The sequence below is a fragment of the Barbatula barbatula genome (assembly GCF_947034865.1).
Source record: "Barbatula barbatula genome assembly, chromosome: 7".
Taxonomy (NCBI): Eukaryota; Metazoa; Chordata; class Actinopteri; order Cypriniformes; family Nemacheilidae; genus Barbatula; species Barbatula barbatula.
Window position 1 is genome coordinate 564,903 of NC_136770.1, and position 22,843 is coordinate 587,745.

At 45.3% G+C, this 22,843-nt stretch overlaps 1 protein-coding gene across 7 annotated transcripts in view; it reads left to right on the forward strand.

Moving 5' to 3' along the window:
- pcnt (pericentrin) overlaps positions 1 to 22,843 on the forward strand; it is a 28,552-nt gene that overhangs the window by 1,578 nt on the left and 4,131 nt on the right. The window contains exons 2-46 of one of the 7 annotated variants that reach the window (XM_079460459.1): positions 815 to 976; positions 1,324 to 1,491; positions 2,354 to 2,503; positions 2,706 to 2,795; positions 3,622 to 5,508; positions 5,668 to 5,856; positions 5,933 to 6,028; positions 6,121 to 6,264; positions 6,374 to 6,629; positions 6,723 to 6,802; positions 6,882 to 7,083; positions 7,210 to 7,310; positions 7,385 to 7,496; positions 7,570 to 7,816; positions 8,280 to 8,355; positions 8,519 to 8,735; positions 9,193 to 9,380; positions 9,541 to 9,884; positions 10,191 to 10,806; positions 10,879 to 11,076; positions 11,143 to 11,295; positions 11,812 to 11,958; positions 12,345 to 12,505; positions 12,599 to 12,768; positions 12,913 to 13,118; positions 13,200 to 13,362; positions 13,434 to 13,625; positions 13,780 to 13,806; positions 14,110 to 14,342; positions 15,214 to 15,333; positions 15,449 to 15,469; positions 15,886 to 16,122; positions 16,202 to 16,369; positions 16,615 to 16,767; positions 16,873 to 17,034; positions 17,864 to 18,820; positions 19,347 to 19,517; positions 19,609 to 20,103; positions 20,277 to 20,370; positions 21,251 to 21,423; positions 21,501 to 21,695; positions 21,785 to 21,955; positions 22,042 to 22,237; positions 22,316 to 22,538; positions 22,624 to 22,774. In XM_079460459.1, the coding sequence (XP_079316585.1) occupies positions 815 to 976; positions 1,324 to 1,491; positions 2,354 to 2,503; positions 2,706 to 2,795; positions 3,622 to 5,508; positions 5,668 to 5,856; positions 5,933 to 6,028; positions 6,121 to 6,264; positions 6,374 to 6,629; positions 6,723 to 6,802; positions 6,882 to 7,083; positions 7,210 to 7,310; positions 7,385 to 7,496; positions 7,570 to 7,816; positions 8,280 to 8,355; positions 8,519 to 8,735; positions 9,193 to 9,380; positions 9,541 to 9,884; positions 10,191 to 10,806; positions 10,879 to 11,076; positions 11,143 to 11,295; positions 11,812 to 11,958; positions 12,345 to 12,505; positions 12,599 to 12,768; positions 12,913 to 13,118; positions 13,200 to 13,362; positions 13,434 to 13,625; positions 13,780 to 13,806; positions 14,110 to 14,342; positions 15,214 to 15,333; positions 15,449 to 15,469; positions 15,886 to 16,122; positions 16,202 to 16,369; positions 16,615 to 16,767; positions 16,873 to 17,034; positions 17,864 to 18,820; positions 19,347 to 19,517; positions 19,609 to 20,103; positions 20,277 to 20,370; positions 21,251 to 21,423; positions 21,501 to 21,695; positions 21,785 to 21,955; positions 22,042 to 22,237; positions 22,316 to 22,538; positions 22,624 to 22,774 (10,662 nt within the window). Of the gene's footprint in view, positions 1 to 602; positions 977 to 1,323; positions 1,492 to 2,353; positions 2,504 to 2,705; positions 2,796 to 3,621; positions 5,509 to 5,667; positions 5,857 to 5,932; positions 6,029 to 6,120; positions 6,265 to 6,373; positions 6,630 to 6,722; positions 6,803 to 6,881; positions 7,084 to 7,209; positions 7,311 to 7,384; positions 7,497 to 7,569; positions 7,817 to 8,279; positions 8,356 to 8,518; positions 8,736 to 9,192; positions 9,381 to 9,540; positions 9,885 to 10,190; positions 10,807 to 10,878; positions 11,077 to 11,142; positions 11,296 to 11,811; positions 11,959 to 12,344; positions 12,506 to 12,598; positions 12,769 to 12,912; positions 13,119 to 13,199; positions 13,363 to 13,433; positions 13,626 to 13,779; positions 13,807 to 14,109; positions 14,343 to 15,213; positions 15,334 to 15,448; positions 15,470 to 15,885; positions 16,123 to 16,201; positions 16,370 to 16,614; positions 16,768 to 16,872; positions 17,035 to 17,863; positions 18,821 to 19,346; positions 19,518 to 19,608; positions 20,104 to 20,276; positions 20,371 to 21,250; positions 21,424 to 21,500; positions 21,696 to 21,784; positions 21,956 to 22,041; positions 22,238 to 22,315; positions 22,539 to 22,623; positions 22,775 to 22,843 lie in introns of those variants that run through there. The other 6 variants (XM_079460455.1, XM_079460461.1, XM_079460456.1 and 3 more) reach the window with 6 other exon arrangements.

The window sequence follows — 22,843 nt, forward strand, 5'->3', positions numbered from 1 at the left end:
TTGTGTTATGAAGTCTGTGGCCTTGTTTTTCAGTATCTGATGGGATTTTGACACTCCGTTTACTGCGCACACATTCATTTAACTTGTGTGTATAAAAACACTGAACGAATCCGGCAGAATTGTGTGCTTGTTTTTCTTTTACGTTGTTGTTTGGGTTAAAGGATTAGTTCAGGGCAAAGGAAGTCAGGACAGCTTCAGTTCGTTCACTCAACTGTATGTTTACATGAGCATCACTTGTCCTTACGGTCTTCATTCTCTTTTCTTTTGGTTTTCGTTCTGCTCACGAGTCGTTTGGTTGGTGGGTTGTTGTCACATGACTGATTCTGAAGCGGTCTCATTTAACAGCTGTTGGGTTTATGCTGGTGCTTGCCTGTTGATGCACCGTAGTCATATTTTGTCTTGTATTGAGTTTGCTTTAATCTAGACTAAGCTTCTTAAATCAGCCGGGAGAATCAGATAATTGTAAAACAAAAGTGTGTCAGCAGTCACCATGTGTGTGTCCCATCATGCTTCAGGATCAGGTCCTCCGCAGAAGAAAGATGATATGATTTGTAGAAGATGAAGAACCATTGTGATATGTTTTTTTTGCTTGTTCTGATAGCGATATCATTTGTTTAGATATCAGCTTTTTAACCAGTTTTTTTTTCATGTTATGGACCAAACAACCCTAAGGAGTACATTTGTGGAATATTTTTTTGATAATGCTCAAGGGGATTTGTGTGATGTGAAATCGCAGCATGATGCCGATTCTATGTTCTTGCTATCTCTTCCTGATGTATGTTTCACTTTACCTGTCCCTCAACCTGTGGCGCAGCTTGCTGACTATAGACAGCGCCGGGCGAAAAGCGAAAGTTCGGGGACGCAGAAAAAGACGCAGAAGAGGAAGGGCCAAACTGTCCAGACTAATGACCGGTCAACGGAAGAGCGCCACCTAGAGAAGCCGGACACAGACCTTAATCATGGAGATATCGACAAGGTTTGTCCTTTTTATTTGGAAAAAGCTTTCTTAAATTCACAATGTTTTCTTATTTCCTGGCTCCAAGGGGTTTATTCAAACAAAACATTAAGGATAAAGTGACGGCGTAAAGTTCATATTGATGCTGCAATTAAAGTTAATACACATTAATAGAGATATTTGAGACGATTAAAAGAGGAAATGATATAATAAAAAGAATACATGATCTTTCAATAAGCTGTAAACGCAGTGTGTTTGTTCTCCATCCACATGTGAAAATAAATGGGTCATCTGGAATAACATCGCTGGAGGCAGGGTAGTCATGGTAACACAAACTGAATAATATTCATGTTTGTCTGAATCTTTAGTCGTCACTGAGAGCTGATGATGTCGACAGCAGTATTCCAGAGATCCGTCAGTTCAACACCAATGAAACTGATGGACAGGGCCGCTGCTCCTCCGCCGGGTCCGATCAGATGGAGGGTGAATACACTGAAATGATTGTAGTTGCACAAAGTGGCGAAGAACAACTGAAGGTAAAGCTTTAGCTCATGATGAATACGAAACACGATTCTCTGTGTGGTGTCAGGACTGTGGCTTTTTGTTCTCTAGATTTAAAGGGATACTTGACCTAAACATTTACTCAACCTCAGATCTTTCCAATCCTGTATACATTTCTTGAACACAAAGGAAGATATCTGGAAGATTGTCAAAACTCAAGATGAATTCTTCATTGTGTCAAGCAAGTGTCAGAAGCATAAAGTTGCGCAGCACCACCTTGTGTATCGGGGTGTTCCTCTTTTTTTATTCGCCATCTATGTCAGGCAGGGAATTTTGCGGATCGCCAGTGAAAATCGTTTTGGTTATGCACACTGAAAAATGTAGACGATAAGCGTGCAATTTCACGATAATTTGAGTGATAGATTTCCCATCTGATAAAGCGGCTTACACATGTTTCGGTGCGTGTGTTTGTTCTACGAATCACACGTACACACAACCCAGATGTTATCATTTTCTAGCGAACTAGATATATAGAAGGTATATAGATGTATAGAAGATCAAAATACTTTAAATACTTTGACTACATAAAACTTTTATAAAGTTTAACATGAATGCAGAGACTGTCAAGACAAATAGATGCTTGCTTTTCAGTTGACAATAAAAAAATTTGAATTGACTTTACTAACTTAAAGAATTATTTGATCACGCAGCGTATTGCATTATCTAGCAAATTATTACATGACATTTTTCTTCAATATCATGTATCCCTACATCACACAACAAAAGTAATGCCAGATGTTTGAATAGAATCAAAAATATCTTGAAATATAGTTGATGTCCAAGGACCTTTATTTGGGATGTAAGAGGTGAATTTTATTGTTGAAATTCTTCACACAGCAGTTGCAGGCTGCGGTGGAGAAGCGGAATGATATCATCTCACAGCTCAGTAAGAACCTGCAGGTGGCGCTGCAGAGCAGAGATCAGGTGCAGATTGAGGCACAGGTGCTCAGCGTTCAGATTCAAGCACTACAACAACAGCTGCAGCAGGTGAATGTACTCATATTTTGGAAAGCTGGTATTTGCATTTAAGTTTCTTTTTTTACATTTCATTTTAAATATCGTGTACTGTCCTATTGGGAACCCAGTATGGTGCAAATTGTAAGGGTATTCATTAATCCATCCTAGATTAACAAAAAGTTCCCCCCAATGTGCACAAGTCAAATGTGAACATGTGTGTCTTCTTATACAGACTAAAGAATACCTGTGTAGTAAAAGTCAAGGATCTGTGGATCTGACACAAGCTGCGCATCTGCATCTACAGCTGGAGGTGTCACAACAGGTCAGACTAAGAGTTATCAGACCGTACACAATAAAGTGAATCGTGCAGATGATGCGCTGGAATAAAAACAATAGATCCCCCATCAACCCTTTCACAGAACGCCCGTTTAATCGCGCTGCTAGAAAGGGCTTTTTTTTAACCTGCTGCCCTGGGATAAAACACCCCGTCCAATTTGATTTGAGTTTTACACAACATGGCCGGAGCAACTGCAGTAACACAAACGGGCCACACAGGGGTAGAAAAAGCTCTGGAAACTGACTGCAAACTCCGGATAAGCACGGAAGAGTCGAACACGCAACTTTCCTGTGGCTCAGTGGTTAGAGCATGCTGTTAACAACGCCAAGGTCACGGGTTCGGTGTGAGGGGATTGGACATTGAAACAAATATAGTGCAAGGCAATGTAAGTCGCTTTGGATAAAAGCGTCTACCAAATGCATAAATGTAAATGTGTCCTAAACAAGGAAATGAGTCCTAGACACCATAAAGTGTCAATATAACTTGATACTATGCTTACGTACTACTGTAAACACAACAGTCATAACTAGTCTGTTATCAGTTAAATGTTTATTTGTTTAATGATGATACAACATCTTTGCTTCTCTGGGTTTCTCTCCCGAGCACATCAGTAACTTCTTTAACTGAAATAACAGAGCGATCTCATTCCATCAGCGCCACCTAGCCTACAGGAGGGAAATAGTAGTTGGCGATCAGGTTGTTGGTCATTCGCATTGCTTAACCCCTTAACAGTGTGTTTTATAATTGATCTTTTATGATATAAATCATGGTGCGTATGGAGTTTAACACTGGTGTTTCTTGTGATTTGTAGATGACGATGGAGCAACAGAGTCTTCTGACCCAAAAGGAATCTGAAATTACAGACCTACAGCACAAACTTGGTGTGATGGAGAGATCTCTGTTTCAGCTTCAACACGCCTTTACACACAGTGATGCTGAAGTAACCCATGACCAACATGCTAGTTTGTTCTCAGAGAACACTTTTGACTCGAACTCTGATGCTTTGCTGAAACGGTTAAGAGTCGAACTGGAGGATGAGCATGCGAACACCCGACGAGCACAAGAACAAGCAGATGCATTTCAGAGGCGGATACACAGTATAGAGAGTGAGAAGATGGAGTTGGAAGCGAATCTGGCTGAGGTTCAGGTACAACTCAAGATTGCTGAAACGCAAGCCTGTGAAGCCCAGCAGTATAAAACTGAGAAAGACGAACTGAACAAGGAAATGACCAAACTGAGCCATCTTGTCATGGAACTTCAAAATCGTCTTCAAGCCGAAGAAGAGTCAGAGCGCAACTTGTGCTCCAAATACGAAGCTGATATTTCAAATTACGATCTCAGGCTTCGGGCGCTGGAGGAGGAGAGGGACTTAAATATCGCTCAGCTTTCTGAAAAACACGAGACGGACCTCAAGCGTCTACAAGATGAGCACGCTGAAGAAATCCGTCGCGTTCAAGAGCTTGTGGATCAGGCACGACAGCGACATGGCTTTTCTGTGGAAACAAACTGGAATGAAGTCTCTGAAAAGCACTCCAGTGAAGAGGTGGCCGTCAGCAAAGATTATAGTTTTAACGTTTCTGTTTGTGGTTTTCACGACGTGGTCATGGAGCGTTACCTGACCTCTGAAGAGCCTCAAGAAAGCTCACTGATTGAAGGAAGTGTGCTAGAAAACTCTGAGACGTCCCGCTTTGAGCTTGACAGTGAGGTCATATTACACGCATCGGATCTTCCTAATGATGTCACGTGCAACGGTGACTCGTCAGAGCTGAGACCGTCTGAAGACGCTCCGCAACACGAGGAGATGTCCTTCACCGATGCCCGGTGGCAGAACTCAACGTCGGCTGCGGAAGAGCTGAACGACAGCTGCGCTTCTGTAGACCTGGCTAAAGAACTTCTGATTCAACAGTGCAGAGACCTCTCTGAACAACTAGAAGAGCGGGAAAGACAGCTTGAGGTTTTTCAAGCGGAGGTTAAACATTCTGCAGAGGAGGTGGAGGAGGCACGTGAACGCTGGAGCAAAGCGTCGGAGGAGCTCGAGGAGGCCAAATGGGAGCTGGAGATGGAACGGGAGAAACGAAGCCACTGTGAAGAGATCATCAGCCAGAAAGAGCATGAGGAGGACAACCTGAAGAACATGCTGAGCCACCTGCGTATCCAACTGGACAATGACACAATCGTGACGGACCAAACCGATTCTGATGATGAGAACTGGTGTCATTTATCTGTGGAGGAGCTGCTGAAGGAGCTGAAGGAGGATAAGCGCCGGCTGATCGGACGGCTCAATCATCAGGAGCAGTTTGTGAGGAATGAGCAGAAAGCAGACAATGGCTCTGTGGGTAATGAAGTTCAAGTTCAGCTGTCGTCTTTGCAAGCTCAGAGAGATGAGATGATGTCTCAGCTGGAGCATCAGACAGAAAAACATCAGACGACTTCAGTGCTGCTCGGTCAGAAAACCCTGCAGTTAGATCAGGCCAACGAGGAGCTTCAGCGGCTCAAAACTCAAGTAGAGGGGAAGGCTGGATGGCTGCAGGACTTGGAGAAAGACAAGACAGATCTTGAGTCTAAACTCGCGTGCCTTAAAGAGAACCTCTTGAATGTGGAGGAGGAGAAAGCGGCTCTGGAGAGACGTCTACAAACTTTGGAGAAGCAAACTAAGAGCATGGAGAAGAGTCTGGAGTCCGAACTGGATGACTTTGAGGTTTAAATCTTGCTTTATTACACAACTGTCAGATGCAGCAAGTGTGAATGTTTGAATAGAAAAATCTTGAGATGGGTTTTTGTTCAGACTGTATGTCCTGAAGATGTGATTGGAGGTTTTTGATTGATCATTATTAGTCTTCATCTGCTTTCTCTTTAGCATCTTCTTGAGGTTAAGGATGCTGAGCTGATGACGATTAAGGAAGCACGAGAGAAAGCAGAAGAGGAGTACATGGAAAAGGAGCGTGTTTTACAGGAAGACATTGCCACAGTCAATCAGAACCTAGAGGAAAGGCAGAAACAACACGAGGAAAAGCTGAAGAGTTTGGAAGAAAAACATCGCACAGAGGTGGGAAACACCATCGTAAATAATTGAACAATATTGTGCAATAACATCAAGTTGTAAACTTTTTTCTTATCACTAGATCGAAGAGTTGAATTCACACTCTCAAAGGGAACTCTCTGAGCTACGTGCTCACCTCGAAGAAGAGCAGAAGAAACAGATCCGCGTGATCAAACAGGTTCAACGAGCCGTCCTTTAAACTAGCTCTTGTTCGTCTGGTGGTCTTTACACCAGCCGCATGTGTTAATGTCTGTTTGTCTGCTGTATCAGGTGCATGAGAGAGAACGTGAGCGGGAGTTGAGCGAGCTGGCAGATCAACAGCGTGAGGAACTGGATAAACTCAGAGATGAACTCTTCAGAGAGCTGCGAGATGAGCTGGAGGCCGCACACCAGGCCGAGCTGCACCAAACACAAGTAAATACTCCTTCTCATCACTTGTGGTCAGGATGGAAAGATCTCAACTTTCAGCCTATGACATTTCAAAGAAATGAACTAAATGTTGTTGTTTCTCATGTGTAATCAGAGTCAGCACAACCTGGAGCTTGAAGCGTCACGTCTGAGTTTGACAAACATGCACGCAGCTCAGCTGGAACACGTTCAGGATAACATGCAGAAGGAGAAGGAGGCGGCTCTCAGCGAGCTGCAGACCATGCTGCGGGAGAAATGGGCTCAAGAGAGCGCCATGCTGCAGACACGACAACAGTTTGAGCTTGAGAGACTCCGCAAACAGAGCCAAGAGCAGGCGGAACAAATCCAACGTCTGCATCAGCAGGACATCGGTGAGGACAGCGGTTATTAAAGACAGATGTTCTCTTCCTCTAGCCATCTGTAGGGGTGAATGTGTGTAATGCTTGTATGATGTCACTGTATAGATGATCTGAATCAGGAGTTGGAGAGCAGAGTTCGGGAAGAGAGGAACTTAGTGGCACAGTTACAGGCCAGTAAACTACAGGTAAACATTCTCTCGAATCCCAAAGCAAAGAAAATGTGTTGCCTAGTTTACAGCAAGTTACATTTTCTTGTATCTGAAGGATCAGTTGACGGATGGTCACAAGGTCAGAACAGAACTGCAGGGTCAGTTAAATGAGGCTCTTGAGAAACTGAACGAGACTCGGATGTCACTGACCGAGACGCAGAGAAGACTAGATGAACTCCAGTCTACCAGAGAAGATGACGTCAAGAGTTTAGAGAAGGAACTCGAGCAAGCCCTGGCTGACAGAGATGCTGCTGCTTGTGAGCTTCAACGTTTATGCTACGTTTTTTTTATCCATAGTGACTTGTTTTTTTGTTCTGTAAATCAAACCCATAACTGTTAATCTGTCAATTAAAATGAAGTAACTGTGATAAAACCATGTTTAGGTGCGGTTGAGGACCTGGTTGCGTGTCACAAAGTAGCATTACAAGAGCAACAGGAGCACGCCCAAGTCCTAGAACAAAAAGAGAAGGAGCTGGAGCAAGAGGTACCTAACAGTCACACACAGTTAAAATGCAAATGTTTGACTGAGTTTGCACTGAGGGGAATTCTGTTCATAAGGTTGAGCGTCTTCAGTCAGAGAGAGATGAATTAAAGTCCAGTTCAGAGCAGGATATCTCAAACATCTGGTCACAGCTGGACTGCATGAGAACAAACAGACAAGAGCTCGGAGGTGAGTCCTGTCCATCCCTCATGAGAAGCGTTCTGACAGTTCTCTATATTGACCTGTGACTGTCTCTGTATAGAGCTGAAGGAGCATTTGCTGGCGCGTTCGGCGCGGGTTGATGACATTGAGCAGCTGAAGCAGCAGTTTGCTCAGCAGCGGCAGGAGATTAAAGAACAGAATGAGATCGAGCTGGAGAACCTCCGCACCTACTTTGAGCAGAGACTCCGAGCCGCTGAAGAGAGTCATCGGGAGGAGATTGCACTTCTGGAGCTCCGGCTCGTAAAGGAAGCCCTGGAGGATTCAGTGCTGAAGACTCCTGATGGAAGGTTTGGATTAAGCCCACATATACTTTAAGTCTATTAAGAATAGCACAAGAGAAATGCTTGAAATTGAATTGTTAAGGACTGTAAAAGTTAATACGCCACGTTTCTTGCAGCTATTTCATTACGATGACATAAAATAATGTTATCAAACGTAATAAATTCAACATGATTGGCGATCTCCATACGGCTCTGGATGGTGCAAATGACAGCTATCATTCCACTCTCCTGCATAACGTCACAAGCTTTGCCTTTGTTGCTTTCGAAAGTGACTAAATTTGCATATTGTGCCTTTAATACCATATACGTCTATAATAACTTTCTCTTAAGTACTACTTTTATCATTATTATTATTATACTACTGTAATTTTTTTTGATGTATGTAAAGCTGTGTATATAGATTTAATTGAACAGTTAACTGGTTATGAATGAACATTTTGAAAAGAATAACACGTGTTGTGTTTTCTAGTCTTCTCTCTGATGAGAACGGTGAAGAGAGGAGTGATGCTATGGCAGAAATCACACAGCAGCTGGAGAAACACAAGGTAACAAACAACTCTGCTCTGTCTTGAGTTGATATTTCAGTTGAACTGCACTAAATGACTCCCAAACAGGACGTGATGTCACAAGACGCAACCCATAAAATCTCAAGTTTGTTGTATGAGGGAATTCTCGTGATGCGAGATTGTGTTTGTTTGTGATGTTCAGGAGGAGCTGGATTCTCTGCGTCGTCAGTTGGAGGACAGACATCAGCAGGAGCTACAGAACCTTGGGTCCAGTGTGGCTCTGGCGTATAAAGAAGACTTACTACAGGCTCGGACCGAACTCACCGATCGATACTACGAAGACATCGACCAGCTCAACACTAAACATGCTCATGACCTGGAAGAGCTCCGTGCTAAACTCTCGGACAACCATATCAAAGGTGAAGCTTCTGTAACTGTACATAGGGGGCGCTGTTTTTTGTTAATCCTTTCATGCGTTTTGTTTTCATCTTTCAGATGTCATATTGTCAATAAATTGCTCTAAAATACACAGCCTACATTTCTTTGTTTCCTGATATGCAGTTTATTTTTACACCCCATTCAGTACGGTGTCTTAGTTTGTTGTGTCCTTATCGACCACTTCTATTTAAAGCCAAAAACATTTAAACTTTCTTGTTAACAAGTTAGTTGCCATTTTGTATGATTTGATAAGTAACTCATACCATGTCATTCCAAATCTCAGCTTTGTTGCGTCGCTAGACACGCCCACTTCCTTTCACCAACGGTCACTGTTGCTCATGTCACCGGATGTCACTAAGCTACCATTGAAATCTTTGGGATCATGTTGCTCTTTTGCTGTAAACACGACGTTTGCTCTTTTTCCTTCTCACACATCAGAAATAACAAAGTTACGGCTGCAGTCGGCTCAGGAGGTGGCGAGACTGGTGGAGTCTGAGGTGAAGGAGAGGACCCAGCAGCTCCACGACACACGGACTGGTCTGGAGAACCAGCTGTCCCAGCTCTCTCACAAGCACACTGAGGATCTGCAGAGAGCGACTGAACGACACAGACATATGGAGACGACAGTGAGTGTGTGAACATAACAGCAGGCCTTTATACTCCGTACCTCCCTCCACCAAACCCTTTTATACCGAGAGCAGTCACGCTGGTTGTTTTATAATCAAGCACCCTTCGGCTTTGTGTTTGTTCCAGCGATCTTACGTTGTTTTTTCTTTCTCTTCACAGCATCAGAAAGACCTCGAGGAGGCGCAGAAGACAGAGAGGAGTCTTGTGACAGAGGAGTTAAACTCTCAGAAAAAGGAGCTTCAGAGAGCTGCCGTGGAGGAGAGAGCAGAGCTGGAGAAGAAGCTGGAAGACATGCAGAAGCTCCTGGGTGATGAAGGAGAGAGACTTTACACGCTGCAGAAGAGTCTGGAGTGTGAGGAAAATCCTCAGCTGATGGCCGTGAAACAGAAACTTCAGGCACAGCACGACAGCGAGATGAACACGGCCATGGCGGCTGAGGTGAAGGAGTTGAACGCTCTGCTTCAGGATCAGATGGAGAGCAAGCTACAGGACGCCCTCTGCAGGTCAGTCAGGTTTCACTTCTTTTTTAATGTCTTCCATGATGCAGAGCGGTTTAAAAGTTGTATAGCTTTTGGACCGAAAATGTTTTTTTAGAAGTGTAGTTTTGTATTTCTGTTTGCAATGAAAGTGAATAGTGACAGCTTCTTTTTAAAAGGACACACACGCAACATTAAATGACTCAATGTTTGGTGAAAACTCAACACAGCGCTTTATAAAGACTTTGAAGTTTAGCTGGGACTTTACATGGGTGAGCACCACTCCTTGTAGATTATAAACGCATTTTTCTGAAGCACATGTCTTGACTTTAGGCACAAAGAAGAACAGAAGCAGCTTGAAGAGAGGTTAACTCACGAGAGAGATGCTCTACTGGGTCAACAGAAAGAACAGCGTGATGTTGAGTTACAGGTCCTGAAGGGTCTTTTGGACGAGCGTGCTGCTCAATTACAGCGTCTTAAAGAGGAGTGTCAAGAACTCAAGACACTGCACCAGCAGGAACTCCAGTCCCTGAGGACCAATCACAAAACAGCCCTGGAGACGCTAGAGATGGAGCTCACGAAGAAACACAAGGCGGAGCTCGACAAACTGGACGCTGTGTTTCAAGAGACTAATCTGGCACAGCTCGAAGCGCAGGAGGCGGAGCTTCAGGCCCGACACAAACAAGAGAGGGAGGAGCTGGAGGAGAGATGCCTGGCAAACATGGATACTCTAGAGAGCACGTACCTGGGAGAGATCCAGACCGTACGGGATGAGAAGGAAAGAGGACTGCGTGAACTTCAGGCCATCCTGGAACAACGATTTACCGGAGAGATTGACAAGGTGAGGAGGGAGGAGCAAACCATCAGGGAGGAGCTCAGAGGCGAGCTAGCGAAGATCCATATGGACAAGTTCACCGCCATGGCTATGGAGCTACGTCAAGCTCATCAGGTGAGCGCTGCGATGGGTGAAGTGGGTTGTTTTGTTTCTTACTTTGTGACTTATGTGTGTGTTGATGTGCAGGAGGAGATGTGTGAAGCGCGCTCGTTTCAAGAGAGCGAACATCACACGGCTCTTGATGCTCTTCGGCAGCAGGTAGTTGCTCTTGAGAGACAGCATAGCGCCGCCCTGCTGGAGATCACTGATATCACCGCTGCAGAAAAACTGCAGCTGAAGCAGAAGATGGATGATCTGAGTGTTCAGCATCAGCAACAGCTACAGGTTTTTACTTTCTGATGGATTGGTGTAAGTCTAGCTTTCATGAATTAACACCCTCATGTTCTGCAGGAGTTAAGGGGAGTGACCGCCAGAGAGCTGGAAGCTCTGCGTAGGGAATTGGAGGAAGAGGCGTCAAGGCAACGGCTTCACTCCCTGGAGGAGGCGGAGCTTCTTAAGTGTCAGTCTGAAGCGCAGCTACAGCAGAAAATAGCAGACTTAAAGGTGAAGGGGTGTGGTTTAAAACAGCCATTCTGCACCACTGTTGTGTGTAATGAAAACTGGTTGAATTTTAGTGAGCATGCATGGCTAAATCTTGTTCCAGTGCTAAAGTGGGGAACATCTGGAGCGGCTGGTGGGGCCTTAAACTCAAATGTGTACTAAACCCTGTCCTGTTCCGTACACTGATTCCTCCATTATTCACATTAAACCAGTCATCCTCATTCTCTGCCGCCGATGAACGTGAGCTTATAGAGAGAGAACTGTCCCTCAGCACAGGATGTCTGTGACGTTACACTCGGAGCGGTTTGTTGTTTGGCTTCTTTCCCTGTTGGTGAATTAGAGAGGGCCTTTCAGTATTAATCCTACAGATGGACTGAAATGTAGGGACACGTGAGAGATTACTGAGGATTTGACGTGTGTGATGTTATAGTTTATGGGAGGGAGTTGGATTGTTTTTGTGGAATGAAGCTTTGGATGCATCTGTTTAGTTTTTTCTGATGATGTGTGTTTGTGTTTTAGGAGGGGGCTGACAGGGAGAAGACTGTTGCCATCGAGGAGCTAGACAATACTTTGAGACAACAGCATGAACAAACTGAACTCGCCTACAGAGAGAAGATGAGCCAACTCACAGAACAACTACAACAACTGGACACTGTTGTGTCACAGGTACAACACACACACACACGTCTGGTTTATTATCTCTGTGGGGACAGTCCATAGATTTAATGATTTTTATACTGTACAAACTGTATATTTTACCCCCACCCGTAAACCTTAAGATCATAGAAAACTTTTAGCATTTTTGATTTTCAAGAAATGGTGTTCTGTACAATTGATACGCTTTTTTGTCTGTGGGGACCAAAATTGACATGAGTCCCCATAAGTTGGTGTGTATTCAGGTTAAGATCCCCACTGAGATCTTAAAACAAGGCCACAAGGCTGTATTTTGCATGCATGAGCGCTTGCACAAATGTTAGCAATGGGTTGACACCTTTCAGAAAAACGCTGATGCGCTTCCCGTCTGTATGATGGCTGGTTTCTTGTCTCCTCAGTTGCGTGCGGAGGTCAGCGGTCTTCAGGTGGAGCTGGAGGGCAAACGGGCAGAGATGAACACGCTGGAGATGCTTCTGCAGCGCAGAGACCGCGAGAACCAGGAGGGAGATAATCTTCTGGCCATGCTTCGAGCGGATCTCAACACAGCCACGCAGCAGAGGTCAGCTGATTGTTTCATAAAGTCACTGATATGAGGGATTAGAGTAGTCATGAGGGTTCGATCAGTAAAACTTTGCTGTGATGTTTTCATCAGACAAGATGTGCAGACAGCCCGTGACAAACTACAGAAGATTCTGGTCGAGATGCTTCGAGTTACTTGCGCAGCAGAGGAGCACATCAACCGCAAGTTAGGGACGTGTGTATCAGGAGAGGAAATGGCCAATGCTAGGACGACCAAAACTAGCTGCAAACCACATGAAGTTGGTGCGTTTGTTAAATGACTCCTGGTTCTTTTCTATTTTTCATTATTAAATCTGCAGTTGTGATATCTGTTGAACCATATGACTTGCCGTTGTATTTCTACACTCTTAAAAAAGGTTGTTTTTATTCCATCTGTGCGTCTGTCAGAAGTGTCTGGAGATGCTGACTGCAGTGTGTGGTCTTCAGCGGTGGATGAAGGTCTGGAGTTATCTCAGAGGCTCTGTGAGAGCGTGTTCTCCGGGCCGGATGGAGAGATGGATGCAGAAGGAGAGGAGCTGATGATGGGAGCGTGCAAGCGACTGCGCTCTGCTGTGGATAAACTCCTGGAGCTGCTCTCGGAGTCCTCACAGCAGGTTTTCTTACGTTTGTAAAAGAGATCTTGTCGACAGGCTCTTCAGTATCAGCCTCTCATGTCTGTGTTTCTTGCTGTGTAGTTGGAGCAGATGTGTGGTCTTCAAGCAGCGCTGGATGAGCGTTTCAAAGACGGAGGTGAGGTCAAAGCCTCTCTACTCCTGCAGAACACTCAGCTCCTCGAGCAGCTGGATCACGAGGCCAGTGTCAAGAGTCAACTCCAGCTGGAGCTACACAAGGCTGAGGGTCAGCTTACCTTTAGACCCACTTGATCTTGTTTCTTTCCTCTGGATTTGCTGACGTGTGTGTTTCCGCAGGTCTGATGGAAGGTTATGTAGCAGAGAAGGCAGGTCTGGAGGAGGTTCTACAGCAGAAGGAGACGCAGGAGCAGCGTCTGGCGGAGGAGCTGGAGGTCACACGGGGTCAGCTGCAGGAGCTCAGTGAGAATCACACACTCCTCCTGCGTCAGAGGGAAGCCCTCACCGCTGACCTCGGTGACACTGAGAAGGGTGAGAGCGAGGACTGATGTTATTTACTCTTCATGTGTGGTCAGTTCTGTTGTTCGGCACAGTGGTGGCGGTCTGTGACGGACGAGTGAAATAAAGATTGTGTTCTTGTGATGGAGGCTTTCGTTTGATCCTGCAAATTCTCTCTGCTCTGTAGGCTTCCTCTGTGTCGAGGAAGAGACAGGTTTGTGCATCGGAGACTGAAAAACAGTTTGGACACTAACTGCATTTAGTTTTTTATGGTCTGGCCAATCATGTGATGCTTTTGTTTGCTGTGCAACATGGTTTGACAGTCCTAAATGTAAATTTTTAGCTTAATTCAGATTCTTTCTTTGCCAGTTTTCTCTCCATCTGGTTTGCCTTGCTTTGTTTTTGTGCATTGAGGATGCACAAATGCTCCGCTGTGCATGTTTGCGTTTTAATTTGCCAGCTTGTCATTGTGGGTGTTGCACGTGACATTCATTGGTGGTGTTCTTCTGTGGTGCAGCTCTGCTGGCGGAGGCTGAGCGTCTGGGACAGGAGCGTGTGGAGGTTCAGCGTCAGGCGGAGAAAGACTGCGGTGGGATGGCGTCCAGGCTCAGGGTGCTGGAGCAGGCGCTGGAGGAACAGGACAGTCGCGCTCATCAGCTGGACGAACAACATCGCTTACAGACAGAAGATCTACAGCAGCACATCCACGCTCTCGAGAAACAGCTGAAACATCACAGACAGTTCATAGATGTGAGTGCTTTGTGCCGTCTTGTTCCTTTACTTTTTACAATAAACAGTTTGAACGTGTAATTTATCTTCAATTTAATGTACATTTGTGTGTCATTTAATCACATGAGCAGACCATGAAATAAAGAGATTGTGTGGATGGTGGACGGTAGCATGTGGCATGGGCATCAGCACCTGGACGATTCATTCTGACTTCTATCTCTGTTCTACTCTTTCTATCCTTAAACTTAGCTTTGTATACTTTAGTGGGCTACATGAGACCACTTTTCTGCACTTATGCTTTTTGTTGTCCTTATGTTGTGCTAATTGCTTTCATTGTTTTCTTTGGAAATGTATGTTGTGGTAGAGAATGATGCTGGCAAGGGCAAATTCATCGGTTTGATTTCTAGAGAACCTAGGAATATTTGAGGAAAATGATAAAAGCATCTGCTAAATGCATAATGTTGATAAATAAAGTTAATGTTTGATAGATTTGCTAATGACCAACCAGCACTGCAAGATATACTGAAATACTGCAAATATGCATATCACAATGGTTTGCAATATGATTTTAATGTAACTTTATTTGTTTATATTGCAAAAAAACATTGCATAGTATAATAAATCAACAGTAAAACATTCATATGCGCTTTCAGAAGGTGTAGTAATGCTTATCCCAGAAACAAGGTCAAATTAATGATGGTTATATAATACAAATCTATCATTTCTTTAATTAATGCTAAATTGTGTTTTTTTATTAGCATTACTTTAAACATGTCTGTGTTGCGTTATAGACCTACGATCTGCTCAAAATGATCAATGTTTTCACCGGTTGTTATTTGGTCAAATACTTACAGATGTGTACATGAGTTTTGTGTACATGTGTTGTGAACAGGAACAAGCGGTAGAACGGGAACATGAGAGAGATGAGTTCCAGCAGGAGATCAAGAATCTGGAGGCTCAGTTGAGACAGACGTCAAGAGGACACGCTGGAGGAGACAGCCAGGGTCGACGGGTACGAGTCAATGTCTGGAACACGTGTGAATACAGTCTAGTGACTGAATCAATCTGAATGGCTTTGAGAGATCTGTGAATGACATCTGGCTTTATTTTCTAACTGAATGTTCTAGATTGAGGACTTGGTTCTTCAGGTATGTTCCTCGTCCTGTAGAAGCTTGTGCATGGCTTATGAATCGACCTCTGCATTTATATTCTCCGTTCATTTAGATAGTAGCAGTCATAATTCATCACATCTCTGATGAATCCCATCGTCTTATTTCCCGAACAAACACATATTTTTGCTTTCCCCTGTGCTTCTTTTATTTATCTTGGTTTGCTTGGAAAAAGTCTTTGCTTAAAAGAATGAACACCGATATCCTCACTTGTTTTTTTTAAGATGTCTTGAGTATAGTTTGGTTTCTCGTCTCGTAGCGCAATGAACGTCTCCATCCTTTGTTGCATTTACACTGCTTTGATCACAGTGCCGCCACCTTTTCCCACATGCATGTTCAGTGCTTCAATGCAGATGTGTTGTCATCTTTGGTGATTTCTGGTTGTGTTTGTGCAGGTGGAGAGTCTTCAGGCTCTCATCAAAGATAAGATTGAAGACTACAGCGTTCTTCTAGCAGCCAAAGAGCTGTGTCAGCTTGATGTGGAGGAGCGAAACGAGGAGATCGAGAAACTAACGTCTCGTATCCGTGAGCTGGAGCAGGCGCTGTTGAGCAGTACTGAGGCCGGCCGGACCGTCACTCAGCTTGAACAAGACCTCCAGAGAGCACACAAGAACATTCAGGAGCTCACACAGGTACACACAGACACACACCATATGATCCCGTCTCCACACACACACACACTTTTATAAAGCTCTGCCGTGTTTGTGACAGGATAAAGAAGCGTTGCAGCAGCAGCAGTACGCCAATAAACTCCAGATCTCAGCCCTGCAGTCCAAACTAGACGAGACCAGACACCGTTTCCCTGACTTGACCCCTGACCCCAACCTCAGTGAACAACTGGAAGACACTCAACGACAATTGCACACCAATGAGCAACAGGTGTGTGTATTAAGAATGTGAAAACTTGTTTACATATTGAAGATTACATATTGATTTCTAAATAAGCTCAAAATATGAGTGTTTCCTTTAAAGGTAATGGACGAGCCACCATTTTAAACTGGTTTCAATTTCATTCTTGCAGATCTTGCATGTGGCAACTATTCACGAGACGAATGAGACTGCAAGTTATTGTTTTGCCTTGTGTCCATTGTTACACAGTTCATGTGAGGTTTTGCGTGTTTTAGCTGGAGTTGCTGTCGGAGCGTATGGCCGAGCTGGAGAAAGATCTAGACGTGAGGGATGAAGAGATCAGACAGCTCACACTACAACTGGAGCTCAGGAGCCGAGAGAGCAGATCTACAGAAGAGCAACTCCACACTCGCATCACACAACTACAGGTACATCTGACACACACAGTTACACAATACACACAACTCTGGGAGGAGTTTAACACTGTGTAAATCAATCTCTTTTGCTGTCATTCGTTGATCGTTGTTGTGTAGGAGACTGTTGAAGCTCTGACCAGACGTCTGGAGGAGCACAGCGATGAGTCTGACCTTCAGCTGCCTTCTGCTCTTCTGGAGGAGAAGAATCTAGAGATGGATCATTTAAACCAGCAGATCCTCCAGTTACAGCAGGAGCTCCACTTGACCACAGATAACAAGGTGATGTCATCTTTTGGATATTCAGGAAGTGATGCAATAGCATTTCTTGTTTCTAGGACAGTGTTTCCCACAGGATTGTGACAGACTTGTGACTAATTAGCATATTTGTGACGTCATCGCACCGTGTTTGCATCGTTTGTGTTAGCACTTGATATTGTTTTAATTCTCATCCCTGATCTGTCACATTATAATACTAAACACATTTAACAACTGAATGCCACCAGCAGTCACTTTAACTGCTGCTTAAATCCTGATTTATAAACGCGACATGCGACAAAATCACAATACAGTACATCTACATTATAGAGCGGCTTTGAGCAGTTTGCCTTTTCTCTACAATGTGTTACTGTATTATGAACGCTTCTCTTATTTCAAAAGCATGTGACTGTTTTATATACTAGACGCGATGACGAGAGGCCGAGGTATAGCGCACACACATGGAGCTCTTTGGAAAAGGAGGACGCCCAGGCGACCATGCGGCACTCACACCAGAAAAGAGCGAAGATGCAGAAGCGCTGATTATCTATTAGTTAATTGATCACAGACACAGTCATTATCACAGATGGATACAAAATGTACGCTAAATGTGACGGCAAATATATATGGGCGGCCATTAATATATTCCTGGACAAGACAAGAACACAAGAGTTTTGTTTATGAATCGCCCTGGGTCAAAAGCTTGTGCTAAAATCAGGCTGATATTGTGTTGTCTTTACCCGACATAAAAAGCATCATGTGTGGTGATTCAACAATAAATCATTTCGTAGATGATGCTTTTGGATTTTACCCTACAGACTTTGAGAATTGCTGCTGGTTTTATCATTTTCAGATTCTAGAGGAAAAGCAGGCTGAGATGGAAGAGCTGCGCTCTCTGGTGGAAAGTCTTCGCTGTGACCAGGAACGTCTGCGACAGGCAAAGGAAGAGGAGGCGGAGCAACTCCACGAGGTCATCACCAAGCTTCAAGAGGAGTTAAGCCAGCTCGACCCCAACCACCACGAGGTCAGTGACCCCAACACCGACAGCCCAGAGTCCTCGGACTTCCTCTATTCCCCTCGTCTTCACCAGCAGAGAGCGCCGGAGGAGAGCCTACGTCAGGAGCTCAACACTCACACCCTACAGACATCTCGTGCTCGCTCGCAGGAGTTACAGATGGAGCTGGAGCGCTCTGCTGGAGAGAGGGAAGCTCTTCAGAAACTGCTGCTCGCCCAGGAGGAACAGTACGGGAGTCAGGTGGAGATGCTCGGACGCAGTCTCGCAGAGGAGAGGGTGAAGGTGGCTGGGTTTGAACGGGAGGTGGAAGACCTGAAAGTGAAGCTGGAGGAGAGCCGGGCAGAAGTCAAGAGGTTGAACGACTCTGTGAGAGAGCTGAAGGAGAGAGAGCAGCATCATCGCTCCAGTCTGAGAGAATCTGAGCTCCGGTTTAGAAGGGTGGAGGAGGAGGTGCAGAGAGAGCGAGCAGAGAAGGAGCAGCTGGAACGTCAGATCTCGACGTTAAGGCACAAAGACGTTACGGAGCTGCAGAATGAACTCGCTGCTGCACGCTTAAGTCTGGAAGAACTTGAGGAGCAACTCCAAACTGCCAGAGATGATGTCATCGCTTTAGAGGAAGAGACGCAAGAAGTGTGCATGGAAAGAGAGGCTCTGAGAGAACGTGAGGTGCTTCTGCAGGAAGAAGTAGAGCGTATGAAACAGGAAGTGATGTCAAAGACAAACGACATAACTCTACTGCATGAGCGGCAGGACGAGACCGCAGCAGAACAAGAAGAAGCTCAGAAAGAAGTGCTGGTGAGATTCTTGAACATTTGTGTTTTTAAAGCTCAGGAATGTGAAGGATTGTGTGTTTTTGGAGTTTCATTTTCTCTGAACTGCTGAATACCACAAACTTGTAATTCACGTCCTTTAGATAGGGCGTTCACTTCATTCTTGCCTGATCATGTGACGTAAACAGTCCATTATGTAGTCATATGGTTTCCAGCCCATTTAAAACATCACAGATGCATCACGTGTGTAACGCCTGACAATACAACAGAAAAAAAGAGGAACGAGAACAGACCGATTTAGTCTCTTAGCGTCTCACATGAGAAGTAAACATACACAGAGTCGATCTCATTTTAAACCGTTTAGTTTGGTTCAGTGTGATATTTTTGCACATGTTTTACAGAGCATGCAAGGCCATGATTGCTTCCAGATTCTTGTAAAAGTTGAACGATTGTTTGGTCATGAGACCGTTCACGGGTGGCCACATGTGAGTCAGAAATAACTGGACTGTACAGCAGCTGAAATGATTCTCTGTGTGTGTGGTTGTGTCCAGACATGTGCTGAAGAGACTCTTGGCAAGGCCGAGGCTGCTCTGCGTGACAGAGAACAACAGCTGATCCACCTGAGGGCGGCGCATAATGCTCTGAGGGCGGAGCTAGCTGCGGTTAAGGAGGGGCTTAGCACCAGCACAGAAAGGGCGGAGAAGCTACAGGAGGAGGGACAGGTGCGTGTTCTTTCTTTTTGATCGTCTTCTGCTTAAGTTTTTTGAGCTTTTAAAATGTTTGGCGGTCCTGTAAGTCTTTTTTCACCATCAGACGAAAGATCGTGCCCTGGCTGACCTGGAGGTTGATAACCAGCATCTGAAGGCAGAGCTGCGGAGTCTTCAGGACGATCTGGCCGTGCAGGAGGAAGAGTTTGTGTATCAGCAGAGAGAACTGGAGCAGCTCAGACAGCGCTGGAGTTTACAAGATCACCGTCCCAAACACGAGCACCGCTTCATCGACGTCCTGTCCCACGACCCGTCTCTCTCTGCCTCCCTCTCTTCTCCAGAGGTCCTGAGGAGGCTGGAACGCAGTGAAGAGCGTCCTTCTCGTCTGCACGTGTCTCACCTGTCAGAGCTCAGCGCGCTGCACGACGCCAGCCTGGAGCTCCACAGCAAACCATCACCGATGGACAGAGAGAGATCTCACGCCAGACAAACATTCATACAAGCTGAAGAGACGGATCAACCCAGCACGTGCTCTCCATCACCCTGCTCACTCACAGTGTCTGAACATCTGTCTGTCCTCGACTCACTGGAGGCAGAGAAGGTCAACATACATTCACTTCACCCCAGGAATATATTTGAATATGTATTAAGTTGAGAAGCTAAAACAGAAGAGAAACTTGGAGATGCTTCTCAGTGTCTTTCACTAGTTACTGTAATTGTTTTGATATCGTTTTTTGTATTTGATTATGAGATATTCTCTGTGCTACTTTATAGCTTGATGATTTGGACAGCGCTCCCTCTCAGTCTGCAGTCGGCTCCACATCTCCCGTGTCTGTGCCGGAGTGGGTCAGCGACGGATACGGCAGCAGTGAGTCGTGTGTTTGTGAGAGATGACATGCAGAAGTTAAAGGATACGGCTGGCACCATATTTGGCCATTCACAGGCCGATTCTGTGTTTTATGCACAGCTCTTCTGTGCACTATGGCTCTTTGATTAGTAGGAAGTACTGCTCGATTGAGTCATTTAGAACGTGCATTAGACGTCATCATTGCAAATATACTTCAAACCTTTTAAGGGATTTTCATAATACTGACGAACAGCGATAGAATAATGGCCATTGGTATTTCCTGGGACTACGCCGAAATCGCATACTGTGACCGTACGTACTGAATTTCCCTATTGGCTGTTAAAACAGTACGTTCTATATAGTATGAGTGGGAGTACTATGAATGCATGTGGCTCATACTGCGTCCGCCATGTGACCCGTATGGTCTTTGACCTATGACGAATTAACAACAACCTACACTTGAGCTTTGAAAAAAACAAAACATAATTTAATCATGAGAAATTCATTTACTGGCACTTAAATTAAAAACGGACATCCACCTTAAAGTTTTTCACATTTATTTTATTTGTTTTTGAAATTTGACCGATGCTTAGCTCCCGTGGCATCATGGGATTGATAAGTGTATTTCCAATCCACACTCACGAATCTCTGCAGAAGTAGTAGACTGTCCGGCTATTTCTCGCCTACTATTTTTTTAATACTGAGGTTTCCGAGATACTATTCATGAATCATACTCATTTTCGCCTACGTTTGTATATGGTTCTTCTGTGTGTCAGATTCAGAGTTTCTGCGTAAGAGCGCCCTCTGTCTTTCGGATGTGGTGGCATTAAACTGCAATTCAAGTGAGCATAAGAATTGCATCATCCCGGCCCTATTAAAGGAGGTGTGTGTTTGAATGCAGACGTGAGCTCGGAGTTGGAGGTCATGCTGAAGCAGGAGTTGGAGCATACGGAGCGTTTGGATGCTCATTTTGTGGAGTATCTGCGCTGCAGAGGGATGTCACCTGCAGCCAACACTGACAGCACCGCGGGCAGCATGCACAAGAGCCACGAGCGACTCCCACCTGACCTGCAGGTAAATACTGACATTCACAGGGCACGGGAACTAGACATGACTGACGTTATATCACTTCACACGTGTCTGTCATGTAGGCCATGTTAAAGCGTGTCTACCAGGAGAGCTGCAGGATCTTGTCGTTGTCACAACGCCCCACCCCATCTGGCCAGTCCCGCCCTGATTGTGAGACTGCCCCGCCCCCCTCCTGGCAGAGGGAGAGACGAGCCTTACAGGAGACCATCCTGTCACTAAGAGAGCTGCTGTGCCGGATGGCTGACCGGGAACCCAGCGTGAGTCACGCGTGTCCTTTGACTCTAGGGACCGCCCACTTGATCGATGTGTAAAGCAATAACATGAATGTTCGTGTTCATACATGTAGACTGATGGTGGGGATGTGGACTGGAAGCGTGAGCTGTTACAGGCGGTCCGTAGCGTCTTCGACAGCGAGCGGGAGTGGCTTCATTCGCAGCTTCAGGCCGTCATGGCAACCAGTACTCAGATAGACCACACCCCTCTGCTGGACCAGTTACAGAAACTCTTTCACCAACAGGTACCCTGATGTGTTTCAATGCTCAAGCTCGTTCTTTATAATCTCCCGGTTGAAATCTTAAATCTTTCACACTTGTCCTCTCTCAGGAGGAGCAGCAGAAGAGGTCTCTGGAGCAGCTCTTCAACGCAGACCGTAACGGTCTGTTGGCCGAGGTGCGCAGCCTGCATGCGCAGCTGCACGAGAACACACAGCAGAGTGGAGAGCAGCTGCGACAGCTGCAGGATTCACTGCACACTGCGAAAGAACAAGAAACTCAAAAGCAGCAGCAGTTGCATAGAGACGGTGAGTTCTGTGTGTGTATTTGTGGGAGTTGTGCGCGCGCGTTAAGTCTAGTGGTTTTAATTCCATGCGTGTGTTTAGTTGAAGAGCTGGAGTCACAGCTGAAGCAGGGACAGATGCTGTCATGTGACCTGCGATCCTCACTCGAAGCCGAGAAGAGTCGAGCAGTGGAGCAGCAGAGACGGCTTGAGGCGGAGCTGAAGGCCATGTCAGAGATGAAGGCGGAGCTAGAGGAGACAAGGCAGCAGCTTCAGTCAGCATCTGTAAATCAAGAGGAGTTAAAGAGCCAGATGAACAAGCTGAGGTACTGCATGCACGTGCCCTTGTCAATGAATAAATCCCATTGGTTTGTTTATTTTTCTTGAGTAAACATGTTTGTGTTTTTTCAGGGTGAAACTGGAGAGTGTGGAGGCTGAACGTCAGCTCTGTGTGACGGCTGTAGAGAAAGAGCAGATCAGAGCTCAGGAACTACTGGAGGAACTTCAGCAACAGAGACTCGACAACCAACAGACAACTGAACAGAACCAACACACACACGAGGTGATTTCTTCAGTTTCTTTTCTCCCCACCATGAAAGAGGTTTATGGCCGCATGGTGTTCCATACATTT